This window comes from Xyrauchen texanus, chromosome 33 (assembly GCF_025860055.1).
Source record: "Xyrauchen texanus isolate HMW12.3.18 chromosome 33, RBS_HiC_50CHRs, whole genome shotgun sequence".
NCBI classification, from domain to species: Eukaryota; Metazoa; Chordata; class Actinopteri; order Cypriniformes; family Catostomidae; genus Xyrauchen; species Xyrauchen texanus.
In genome coordinates this window covers 14,390,178-14,404,190 of record NC_068308.1, presented here as the reverse complement: position 1 = coordinate 14,404,190, position 14,013 = coordinate 14,390,178, and the positions used below count along the sequence as shown (strand labels likewise).

General features: G+C 40.2%; 1 protein-coding gene across 2 annotated transcripts in view; it reads left to right on the top strand.

The window, feature by feature from the left end:
- The first annotated feature begins 399 nt into the window (after window positions 1-399).
- Window positions 400-14,013, top strand: part of usp22 (ubiquitin specific peptidase 22) — a 47,032-nt gene continuing 33,418 nt past the window's right edge. For both annotated transcript variants that reach the window (XM_052103372.1, XM_052103371.1), the window contains exon 1: window positions 400-829. In XM_052103372.1, the coding sequence (XP_051959332.1) occupies window positions 710-829 (120 nt within the window). In that variant the 5' untranslated portion in view covers window positions 400-709. The remainder of the gene's footprint in view (window positions 830-14,013) is intronic.

The following is a 14,013-nucleotide window of genomic DNA, read 5'->3' as shown; positions in this document are numbered from 1 at the left end:
ACTGTAAATCAGCAAGCGCACTGCTGTGTGATACGTGAGCACAAATAATACGCTCCACTTCCACCGAACACAGTAAAGAAACGTGAATGATCGCCGCAACTCACGCTCATGACAACACAGCTTTTTAAATTTCACAACTTCAACGCAGGTGGGCATGTGACCGTATGTTTTTTTTACTTGAATGACATAACCAACAAGCAGGACTGACTCGAGATGCCGTTGCAGCCAATCGCGAGCTCTCAAGCGGCGTACATGTCTTTGAACGAAGACGAGCGTTTCATTAGCCAATCAGGTTGTGCTTTTCTCAAAATGAGGCGGGACTTGAACGGAAATGGCACGCGTGATGGCCAATCACAGCCGTGAACAATAAGCCATCTGCCAATCCGCGTTTAATGTTGCCAGGATTGCGTCGTCCACGGTTCTCAGTTGAATTCCATTGCCGTCCATTAGAACAGCCGACTTGGAAAATACAATATCAAATCCGTTTTTCCAGAAGCTTGCTTGCTTTTATATCATCATGGGCGGCAATTTCATGGAGCAAGGATATTGAGCAAAGATCTCCGCATGTGTAACGCACGCATCTTCGACCCTGTCGTGGCTCACTGCATTGCCTGGCAAAACGGAACAATTGGTGGATAATTCTCCTCGTGACTTAAATCGAGCATATTTCATCGCTGAAATACATAGAAACTCGAATGTGGTTTCTGTCATGAGTCCGGCCGGGTGCTCCCATGTGACCAGTTTTAAAGTGGAGAACTGGAAGCAGAATCTGCGGGTCATATACCAGTGCTTTGTGTGGAGTGGCTCTGCCGAAACCAGGAAACGCAAGGTAAATAAAATACATTGGAGCCCAGTGGTGCATTGCATCGGCCCATCCTTCTCGATGCCAAGTCGCATTAGTCTCTCAGACAGAAATGGACGTGTGATTCGAACCGATAGTGTGTTATTTCACTTGATTCATTTTCTCAGAGGGATATGATTCCACGTCCATCCCTGCTTGCTAGCCTATGTGCACACAAGTGGATGGCCTGCGCAGACTCCTTATGCATTCGTTGCACAGGGCTGGATGTGGGTATAAAGATGCTATCATTCTGCCAATGCATTAGTTGCTAAGGCAACTAGTGAGCAGTTAAGTCTAATAAGTACGGGATATAATTTTGCCACGACAAAAGTGCTAGCCAATCTCAATGAATGCATGGCATCCATACATCACTTTCCCTAAGTCTTCTTTTAATGTGCTGAAGCATTTTCTGATGCAAATACTAGACTCACCAGGCCTGGAAATCATTGATGCTCAAGGCAAAAGCAGAGCTTTCAGTTTCATTGTTTATCACACTACAGCATCAGTCTGTGAACCGGCAGGAGGAAGAAAAGGTTGTGTTCAGTGCCTAATGAAGCTTCTTCTTGCACCGAATTTTTAACAGTTGCATTATGACATACCTGGTGATGCCTTAAGTGTCATATAGCCTCATTCTCTCTGTATGTATATGAGCAGCACTGACAAACACGATCGCGCAGAATGATGCAGAGAGACGTCGGTGATGGCAGAGCTCACGGCCTGATGGGACAGTTTAATCCTCAACTATCCTCACTTAAACCACCTCTTTCTAAAAACAAAGGGTTATCCTGAACGAAATACGAGATAACGTTGCGTAGAGGTCGTTTGTTTATATAGGATGAATGTTACCATTGCCTCAGCATCTGGTTCATTCAGGATTGAATGACTCATCACAATTGAGGTCAAGACTTATGAATTTTAGGTAGGATTTGCCCTAATGTTTTCTTCACTCCCTTATCATACAAGCAATTTTGAAAAAAAGTAATGCAACTTTTTGCATTATTAATCACAAACCACCTTTGTCGATCGTACAGCCACATAAATATTTTACGGTAAGCATTAACTTTCCATCTCAGGGGTCTCTTCCAGGACCGTAACCACCATAGACGTTGAGAGGGACACACCAAAATTCAGATTAGTGGCCTACCGTTATGGGCTTTTCAATGGTTCATTCTTTCACCCAATCCTGAAAATGTGGTTACATACTTGGGGATCCACTTTCCATTGAGCAAATGGATTGTGTGCATTTGTATCTGTGCACTTTATGGGACTTCTTGAAACAAAATTCACCTTGATGCTCACATCAAACAGGAATATAGGTTAAATTACACCATATCTGACCTATTAGACACACACGGCATTCTCATACTTGCAGTCAACTTGCTCATTTATTTAAAACCTTGTTAAAGCGCAGCTGGGTGAAATGTGAAATCACTCGAAGCGTTTCACAGGATGGATTTAACCATCTAATATTTAAGTCGCATTATACATGTAGGTTCAGATCATAACTTATACACCTTATTCACAGCAGCGACACATTTTTTTATGGGAATGACAACGGGGCTGTGTGAGGGATAGACTTCAGTCTCTTCAATAGGGTTACAATGGTATGAGATTTTCATGGTACCATAACCACCTCAGAAAATATCACGGTAACACAATGACACAAAACAAATAACACAATGACCCTTAAAGGAATGAAAACAGAAGGGTTTTTTGTTTGGTTGAACAAACACTTTATTATAATTGAAACTTGAAAAAAGTCTCCCTTTTGAAAATAGAGTAATTAAGAAAGCTAACAGAATTATAATAAACCAAATTATAAACATGATAAAAAATAGCATGCAACTATAACATGTTATTTAACTAAATCATGTTAGTGTACATGTTAGCATAGCATGTTAAATTAACTACTAAATGAAAAATAACATCAGCTGTGTGAGCTTTTAAAGTAATGTCCTATGATTATTAATAATTGGCATGTATTGTAGGTGCGTGACTGTACCTTTAACTCACACACACACACACACACACACACACACACACACACACACACACTCACTTATGCCATTTTTTTGCTAACTGTATATACGTCCTCGAGGACAAACCCCCATTCATTTTTGGGATATCCAAAGTAATCCCATGCTGCTGATTTTAAGTTCTTTTTTTGGGTGGGGGATAGAGATTTGTGATATCAGCCTCGCTTCTCTTTGACATTTTCTCCGCTGCGTGTGTGTGTGTGTGTGTGGTGCAAGTCTGACAGGCAGTCGAGGAGGAAAGGAGATGCACATACGCAGGTGAGATTCTCCACCCGGTTGCATTCTTTTTTCAGTATTGTAGATAAGCAATTGTACATGGCATGATAACCGTAAATATTCATACCGGGATATACCGTGAAACAGGTATACCACTGCAGCCCTTCTCTTAAATGGGCTGTATTGCAGTTTAAAGTGTTTTTGGATCGTTTTGCAGACAAAACATTTTTCCAAGAACATTCAGTAAACCAAAAACTACAGACAACATTTTTACAGCTTTATAACTGTGCCATTGAAGCGGTGTTAATCTATCCCTCACAGCCCCGTTGTCATTCCCATTAAAAATCAAAGATGGTGCTACTGTGAATAAGGTCTATGCACCCAGAAATGTACCTGCAGATAATATCAGGGTTTACAGTTGGGAAAGGGACCAGACTCACCTCTCATCTCTCCTTTTGTACCCAAGAAAGGACAATAGGAATACGAGGAGCTTGGTAAACACTTGAGAGGCATTTTGCCAGCAATCTTGTTGTCCCATCCCCCTGCTGCTGAACAATAGATAATATTCTAGGAAGGCCTTTAGAGGATACATTTTGCACCAGTGCATAGTCTCAGCCTCAGACGGCACGCCCACAAACCCACCACAGTCTGTTTACTGACCATCTGTGATGCATCTTGCACACAAAACTGGAAAACACCTGAGAAAATTGCAAGCTCCAATCATATTTCCAGACTGCAAGCACATCTTTTTGGAGTCTGGGTGTGTACAGGTTTTTATCAGTCCACTGGGAAACAATATTGTGTCAAAGCAACTGCAAGCTTTTTTCTCTCTTCCAAATACATGTTTTCAAAGGTTATTGTGCACTCCTCCCACTTTTTTACGTGGCAAACTCGTAGATTCGTAGATTTTGGTCATGAACGACTAAAAATGATTCACTGACTCACTCACAGCACATAAGATGCTCATTTGTTGATACCTAGTGACATTTCCAGAAGGGGTCACTGAACTAATCAGTTAATAAAATGTAAAAAATGTGTGAAACAGAAGCAAGCCTCACAAAAATACTCTTTATTTTGCTGCTAATTCAGCACAATTGTTGACTTGAAAAACTTGAATCACTAAAATAGATAGAATTGGTGCTTTTGCTTTGTCTTTAAAAAAAGTATCCACAGAAAACATTTTCGTGGACCAGTGATTGTCTTACCTTTTTCACCCCTCCTGAGTTTGATCCAAGTTATTTGTTGTGGTATTGCAAGAACAAATCTACAAATTAGAAAAGAAGCAAATTTGTTGTTTCTTTCATTACCCATTTAGCGCTCTTGCCACCTGTGACCTCACACAGCGAAGCATACCTATATGAATAGTTTTTTTTGCATAGCTGAATTTCAAACTTTACAAGTAAACATGCTACTAAGATGGACAGAAAAAAGTTATTGAAAAGGAAAAATATTAACGATGGTTATCCTTTTAGGGATAGTGGTGTGCCGTAGAATTTTTGTAGTCGTAAAAAGTGTGCCGTGGCAGAAAAAAGGTTGGGAAACACTGTTCTACAAGTCTTGAATCAGTAGATTAAAAGATAAGTGTCTGTTTGTGTATGTGTTTTTATGTTTTCAGTGCCCTTCTTGTCATTTACTATAAATATGAGACCTATAATACCATGTGATTAGTGAAAAAGACACCTCGCCCATGTTTGGTCACAGTCTCATTCAGTATACCAGCTGTGCCGATATTCCAATTTCCAACTCTTCATTCAGCAGTGACATCAGAACAGACTGCCCATTCAAAAAAGACAAGGTTTTCTACAGTAACCCTGCCACAGTTGATCCCCTCTGCTATGGTTACCACAATTAAGGTAAATGCACTGAGCAGAGAGAGGGAGGAGACAAGAAAACAAACACATTGACCATGAAAGCCATGCTAATGAAGACGTGATTGGCTAATTTGTCTTTTTCAAAACACTCTTACATGTGTGGCGGCAAACAGGAGAGTGAATAGATATTGGTTGCTGCTGAATATAGGTGTCTCCACGCTCTTCACGTCTCTGTTCCCAAATACATTATGCATTGATCAGAACAATTCTTGCCCAGTTGGCTTTATGAATTTTGATGTTGAACACGCTGTTTGCTGTGCTCAAACAGCAAGTGAACCTATCATTTGTTACGTTTTCAGAGTAGCCTATGGATGCTTTCATGTATTTGTGATGTATGTGCTTCGGAATCTATGGACTCATGGCATTTACATCTGGAATCAACATCCATCTCAAGTGATCTGATCACAAACAGACTAGGGTTGGCAACGGAGAACGCAGCGCAAAAAACCTACAACACGACCATTGGCGAAACATTCTAGGAAGCACATTGAGTGTGTGTATGTAGCCTAGTTCACAGTTGTTTAATACACTTCTTATTCAAAATCTGGTAGAATGCCACTTCTGGTGCTGTTCACGATGCATGTTATAAGCTAAATAACTAGGGATGTCAATTTTCCAACATTTCATAATTGATTGTTGTGGAAATTAACAATCACTTTATCAGTGAATCGTTAACACGGCAAAGGACTCCAAGTAATATTAGCATATAGCCTACTGTTGAAATAATGATTGCTGAATGCATTTGTCTTGAATTTAATTAATCGATAATCTTAATCTATCAAAATATTAACAATGATTAATCTTTAACATCCTTAAACCAAACTATCAAGTATCGACATCTGAGATGTTGTGTGTAGCATTCTGCTCTGAGCTAAAAAAAAAGAAGAATTATGAGCCCAGTGTGTGCTATTAGTCTACAGAGCAACATGCATTCACTGAAATGTGCTGTGCACGCAAACTGTATATTTACTTATTAAAGGCAGCCTTTTGTGATTCACAAATCTATCGTTTGTCTTCTGGAGACTTGATAAAAACATTAGCATCAAAGCCAATACCGATCCAGGTACAGGAATGGTGCATCCCTAGTAATGACTGGATGGTATAGTTAACAAAATATTAAATATACACATGAGTTTTGTTGTATTTAGTGGTAATTAATGAATTAATAAAATATCTATAATCTTAAAACAATTGCATCATTTGTTAACAGGCTCCTGTTAGCATTAGAGCCAATAAGAATTGCATTTCTTATTTCCAGATATTTCTTTCTCAAAAGTACTAAAATAATTGTTAATGGAACCATTACAGAACCAGAATCGGTAAGAGAAATCTGAACTGGATTTGTTAAATTCCTTAGATTCCCATCCCTATCAGTATGCCTGACATCAAGATGCTTTGACATAGGTCATGTGAAGCATGCACATCCTTAGGTCAGTTATTAAAAGTAGTTGACAAACATAGCAATATGCATTCTGCTTGAAGCATCACATTTGTGGTGAGATTAAAATTCAAGTATATCTGGGAGCGTGTAGAGGGCCTGGGTAGCTCAGCACGTATTGACACTGACTATCACCCCTGAAGTCGCAAGTTAAAATCTAGGGTGTGCTGAGTGACTCCAGCCTGGACTCCTAAGCAACCAAATTGGCCCGGTTGCTAGATAGGGTAGAGTCACATGGGGTAACCTCCTCATGTTCGCGTTTAAGTGGTTCTCGCTCTCAGTGGGGCGTGTGGTAAGTTGTGCATGGAGTTCAACATGAGTCTCCACATGTTGTGAGACTCCGCGGTGTCATGCACAGCGAGCCACTTGACAAGATGCACGTATTGACGGGTCTTGTCCTCTGCCACCTGGATTGAGGTGAGTAACCGCACCACCACAAGGACTTACTAAAGTAGTTGGAATTGGGCACTCCAGCATTGGGAGAAAAGGGAATAAAAAAAAAAAAAGAAAGTATATCTGGGAACAATGGGTCTGACTTTTTTAGCTTTTACTATAATGCAGTAACACACTTATGAAGTGAAGAGACACAATTTAGACTCATTCATTTTGATCTGTCTTAATCGTTTCACCCAAGACAGATGTTAATACTTAGTGTAAACAGGTCCTCTGAAAATAATTGACAAGAAAATACACAAGACCCATAAAGATGACTTTATTCTATTCTGAAACTAATGAACATCTTGTGCAGTGTTTGTTGACGTTCATAAACATGGCAATATTCGAATGATCATAAGTCTCTAGCCAAGAAAATTGGCTTCCTTTGAGAAATTGCACAACCATAATCCATACAAAGTTCATCCAGATCATGGCAGTGATTAACACCAGCCTGCACTGAAACTTGTCCAATTACCAGCATGGTCTTCATTAGCTGTTTTTTATAGGACGGCTGTGCAACATCAATTCTTCATTTTATATTCTATGGGCTCCCAGCTCGCCATCCATGATTAATTCAAGCATGGGCCATTTGTAATATTGATACATGCCTTGAGAATATGTGTGTTAAATATACACAGTTCCTTACCATCAGCCAGTCTCTGTTGAGCTTTAGCAGTCATTTGTGGAGGAGGTGCAAGGTGGCCCATGGCACCTGACAGCAGGCCACGGAGGACTTTCTCAAGTCGTGGAGGAGGTTTTTATCAGGAAGACAGAATATGAAAAGGATCAGTGTGACTCAGGGAGAAGGATAAAGGACTCTTACTCTGCTACAGTTTTACTGGCTCATAATTTTCAACTCAGATTCTTCTCTTTACTGGATTCTGTGTATTTTAACTTGTGGTGGAGGAGGTCTGCTTTATGCCATATGAATTGATGGATCCATTCAAGGCTACCACAGACTGGAGTGTACAGAAGATGGCCCGTACATAGTACTGTTGTTCTGGTCATCTTGATGAATCTTTTTAATTGCACAGAAAGGAAGGACTATGACATTAAGTGCAATAATGTTCCATGAGGACACACGGTGAACATCCTCCCCATTCAAAAGTAGTCCTTCAGCAGAAAAGGACTAGGGGAAATTGACAAGCCCTCTCCACTAATTGCATTGTGGAGCCTCCTCCAGCTTTTTAGGATCAGTCTTACACTCCCTCTGTGCTTGCTCACATGCACCCCCCATCTCTCTCTCTCTCTCTCTCTCTCTCTCTCTCTCTCAGCTGATCTCATTTATTTAGCCTCTAGCAGGCTTATCCCAGTCAAGACAGCTCAGAAGCATTCATATACCTCATGTGCATGAGTTTGAACTGTCATCCGTCCTTAATCATCAGTGCCTTCCCTCTTTCTCTTTTTTGTTTTTTCTCTCATGTATCTTGCCTCCCTTGATTCTCCTCATCACCCACATGCCTCCTACTATACTTGTGATCTTGGAAACGCAGCAGCAAGCCAATGATTGGATGTTTGGTTGCTGCAGAAACTGCGAGAACCAAGATGATTGGCAGTGTGAGCTGAATTTATAGACCTGGTGAAGCCTGCATACTGTGGTTATTGACACTTTATGTCAAGTATCTGATGTCCACCATCCCTCTAGGTTTGTTCTGAACGAGTAAAAGAGATTTGGATTGCAGTCCCCTCTTGATGCATTGATTGGGTATGTGATGAAGGTCAATTACAAAAATACTGCCAAGATTGTTAATTCCTTGGCATGGATTTCTCCAGACCAGAACTTATGGCTTCCAAACTACCTCAAGAATAATAAGCATGAGTTTGGATTTGGGCCTTTCCTTTTAGATTTGATTGGACATCCAAAAGAGTGTGTTTGTTTATCCATCAAGGTCTGGGCATATATTGTCTGACGAGTACTCAGAGAAAATAACTGCAATGATTAATCAGGAAAACCCATTTTATTTTACATTTCACACCAATCAAAGCCTTGTTACAAATCTACACATGAAAATATTCCAAAATGGGCCTCATTTAGCTTTCAATCCAGGGCAGCCAACAGCGGTCAACAATGAGGATTAGAAGGCATTCACACAGGTTCCATTCTAGCGATTTAAAAAATAAAAAATGCCTAGATGTAGAGAATCTAAGTGGAACAATTTATTTTCCATTCAGATGGTCCATTTTTAACTTCACGCAACACTCATCGCAATGCAAAAATGGTGAGAATGGTGCTACTAGGGATGAACATTTTTAGGAATTTAATGATTCAGGTTTTCATTCTGATTCCTCTTAGTTATTTAGTTTCCTTAACAATTCCATTAATGGTTCCATACATTTTTTTTTTACTGAACCACTAAACAGGTTCTTGGTTTCCAATCATAGATGCAAGAGCCAAAGACAACCATAAAGACCAACACTATAAAACAAAAGTACTAACGGAACTTTCTCCATCTTACCCTCCTTATTCAAGTATAAAATGAAAATTCATAGTTTGGTTGGGATGACAATGCTGCTTTGGTGCTGGTCATGATGGATTTGTTCAATGAGAGAGATTAGCGGCTGGGCTCTCACTCTCTTTTGATGCCTGTTTTATTGAGTCAGCATCAGTGTCTCGCTTCCGCTGCATGCCGGCCTGGCTAACAGAGGAGCCCTTCTCTGGGGCCTGGTCAGAGGCTGATGTCATCTGCCCCACAGTCACACATTCAATGAACACATTTTTAGAAAAGATGGAGACCTAGTTCTTTTATGTGCCCTTTTGGAATGCACAAGTTTGGTTGTTTGAGCAGTGATTGGATGACTTAATGGGGCAATGAGGAAATTGGTTGCATAATCCATTGGGCAGAAACTGGCTTTATAGAAGAGGGTCTCTCTGCAAAGTTTCAATGAATAAGCTTTCATTTGTTGCCTCATTGCTTTCTCATTTTAAGAGTTTTCTGTTGCAAATTCCAGCAAACCGCAAAAATAGACTGTATGTGTGTGTGGAATGTGAAACTCGCAGTGGGTCTTGAAGAAGGAAGCTGATCCGTCTCATCTTGTTTATCAGCCCCCCTGTCTTCGATGAGGTCTGGATCGATGCATCATCTAATAGAACATTAACACAACATAATGGACCAAGGAAGACTGCTGAAAGGATAGAGCTGCCTTCTGTGCAGTAGGAAAACAGGACTGTGGTGTGGGAGAGAGAGGAAATGGAGGTGGAAGAGTTGAAGATGTTGGAGAATGAAGGAAGGGGTGTGTGTAGATGCAAAGGGACCATGAGAAAATATGGTTGTAGAACTTGATCAGATTGTATAGAGAGTCTGATAGTACTAGAGTACGGCATATTTCACAGAAGGAATGCACGAATGTGACAATCATAATTGTTGATTATTTCTCTTGATATTATAATCACGATTATAGAGCGCAACAGTCTGGTTCCGGAAGTAAAATCCCATTCATTTATCCCATAGACAAATTGATTTTTAACGATGACTTATAAACCTTTAAAGACAAACCTACCTTGAGCTACGAGTTTGTTCATCGATGGTACATTCTTCTGTTGAAGGCATCTGTCTGCGTTATTTCAACTTCATTGTTTAAAAATCATGTTTGATCGTGGAATTTGTGGTTAACAACTACATTACCCATGATATTTTTATTTATTGTGCTATTTCTTTTTTTATAAATGTTTTATTTTATTTAAATTGTTTTTGCAATAATCACAAGGTGCTGTTTGGTTATAATGTATTCGTTGAGCCCCCTTGTGGACTCAATTTATATATTTGATTTCCAACTTTATGACTTTTTTGCATAGATTGAATCAGAGAACATTTTGTCAGAACCTCTAGTAAATTTTATGTTACTTTGTTTTGTCTGCTTTTTGCAGATGATGTAGTCTTCATGTCATCATCTGTCCGTGACCTTCAGCTCTCACTGGATCGCTTGGCAGTCGAGTGTGATGTGGCTGGGATGAGGATTAGCACCTCTAAATCTGAGGCCATGGTTCTCAGCAGGAAACCGATGGAGTACGTACTCCGGGTAGGGAAGGAGGTATTGCCCCAAGTGAAGGAGTTCAAGTACCTCGGGGTCTTGTTCACGAGTGAGGGGACAATGGAGTGGGAGGTTGGCCGGGGCAGCGGGGACGGTATTGCAATTGCTCTATCGCACCGTTGTCATGAAAAGAGAGCTGAGCCGGAAGGCAAAGCTCTCGATCTACCGGTCAATTTTCGTTCCTATCCTCACCTATGGTCATGAAGGCTGGGTCATGACCGAAAGAACTAGGTCACTAGTACAAGTGGCCGAAATGGGTTTCCTCAGAAAGGTGGCGGACTTCTCCCTTAGAGATAGGGTGAGGAGCTCAGTCAATCGTGAGGAGCTCGGAGTAGAGCTGCTGCTCCTTTGCGTCGAAAGGAGATCCAGTTGAGGTGGTTTGGGCATCTGGTAAGGATGCCCCCTGGGCGCCTCCCTAGGGAGGTGTTTCAGGCGCGTCCAGCTGGGAGGAGGCCTTGGGGAAGACCCAGGAATAGGTGGAGAGATTACATCTCCATACTGGCCTGGGAACGCCTCGGGGTCCCCCAGTCAGAGCTGGTTAATGTGGCTCGGGATAGGGAAGTTTGGGGCCCCCTGCTGGAGCTGCTGCCCCCGCGACCCGACTTCGGATAAGCGGTTGAAGATGGCTAGATGGATATTTATTTATCAGCCTCTGCGATATTTCAGTCAACCAATAGTGTTCAATAGCATTTTACTTTTGGTGTGGTATCGAAATTGTTATTGAGAATCCTGAAATGTAACTGCTGTTGGTACCGACTTCTGAAATTTAGTTTTATGCAATATGTAACAGTCTCTGGAGTCCTTTGCCTGTAAAAGGTTGAAAACCCCTACTCTAATCTGACTGGCAAGTTGTGTTCCAACAGTACTGATGTTTGGAATAGCAGCACTGGGAGACTTAATTCGCTCTGCTTGTCCGTGTTTGCAGCATTCAGAGGTTCCAGTGTGTACGTTGCATGATGGCACACAACAGTTGCACTTGCTTCAGTTTCCTTTTTGAACTGTTTTCTTTGGCATAGGAAAAAGTAGACAATAACTGGCCATATCCTGTCTAAAATGTAAGTTACTTTATATATGAACTATCAGGACAGCTGTTTTTACCTTCAGCGCTCTTGACTGAGTGATATTGCTCAAGCTCCTGACCTCCATTAAATTGGATAAGTTTAATTCAGCTAGTGGTGTTTAATGATCATCTTGTAAATAAATCTAGTTCTTTTTTTAATTTATCCCATTTAGTGAAGTTGAGGAAACAAAAGTTGACGTTTGGCTTTCTGTTCAAATAATGAGTCAAAAAATAAATGTTAGATAGTGTGACTGATTATACTCCTGGTTCATTCATTACACTAGAAGAGGAAGGCAAGCACATTGCATTGTGGAGTATTACAGTATTTCATGCATTAGGCTTTGCTTTAGACAAACAGCACATTTGACAAATGCAGGAGGTCAAGTTGTTCAACAGAATATTCCATGTATACAGAAAATACAGGAAATTCTGCATACTGCAGAAACAGAATAGTACAGTACTATTGCTTTTCTGAATGCTGCGGTCTTTTGTATGGACAGTTTGGGTGTGGCAAAGCTTTTCAACTCAGGATAGATCAAGGTTGAGATATTCAGCTAGAATGAACTGGAGCTGGAGTGTTGCATTATCATTCCATATCATTAAATCATCAGGAACATTCAAGATCATATTGCTAAAATTCTTAATATCATTAGATTTTATTGCTCTTTCCAAAATCTATAATAGCCCTGTCTTGCTCTAGTGCAGTGGTTCCCAACCCTTTTCCTGGAGGCCTCCCAACACTACACATTTTAGATATCTCCCTTTTCTTACACTCCTGATTCAACTCATCAGCTCGTTATTGGAGATTTAAGACATTCATTGTTTTTTGTCAGTAAAGGGAGATATACAAATTATGCAGTGTTGGGGGGGCTTCCAGGAACAGGGTTGGGAACCACTCCTCTAGTGAGGTCCTATAAAGATGTTTTGGAGCACTGTTTTGTGTGCTTGTTTTACACATGTGCATCTTTACACTGTATTATGTTTGCCAAGTTCACCTTACCCCAGGCCTTTCTCCCTCGATGTCTCTGATTCAATTACTCTGATGAAAGACAGAAGAAAAAAAGCCCTTCCTTTTTTCTCTATCCACATCTGTAGGGTCATCTAGTTAATTCGCTGCATCTTTTCTGTCTTATTTCTGTAAAAGGATGGATAAACAGGAAAGTTTTGTGGTGCCTTCGGTTGATGATTGCAGGTTAACGTTAACCCACACCCAATACTGCCAACTCTTTTCCATTCTCTTTTTGTAACGGCTTTTTTTTAATTTTTTTATGTTTTCTTCCCTACAATCCAGTTCACCAGACTTCAAGTTGTGGTGTTTGTGGGGAGCAATCGCATTTCATGAAAAGGCTAGGAAATTGTAATGAAAAAAGAAACTGTCTAGCTCTTTCTGTGTTCTAATAATCACCTGTCATTTAGTGCTCCATTCACGCAGTAGAATAGTTATTCTCAGTTTTTGGCAGGGTGGCATGTCACCAGGGAATGGTGCAAGGGCAAGATGCAAAGAAATGGGATCTCATCAAAAATAGCTAGTCTGGAAGTATAAGCAGACCCAACCATTAATCACTGAAACTGTGTAGAGATCTAATTCCCATGGTATTAAACGATAAAATGCAAGATCACAGTATTGGGATAGGTTTGAATTAGGATTGAGACTAGTCATCCAACAACCCACTAGAATTTATTTTGGTTGTAATATTTAAGACAACGTGTTAATGTTGAGATTAAGGTAGATTTAATGCAGGTTATGGTAAAGAGTAATACATTTGTTATTAATATAACATTAGGTATGGTAATCGTAAGGAATTTAACGATTCTGGTCCCGATTCCTCTTAAAGATTCTGGTTCCTTAACGGTTCCAGTAACGATTCCAGTAGTACTTTTGAGGAAGAGTTATTTGTAAATAAGAGATGCATTTACTGCTCTTTGCAGTCTGTCGCCAAATGATGAGATAATTTAAAATTTCTACAGAGCAGATATAAGAAATAAATTGGTAACAATTTACAATAAGGTTCCATTTGTTAACATTAAAGCATTACATATCAAGACCTAACAATGAGCAACATATTTTTTACAGCATTTTTTGTCTG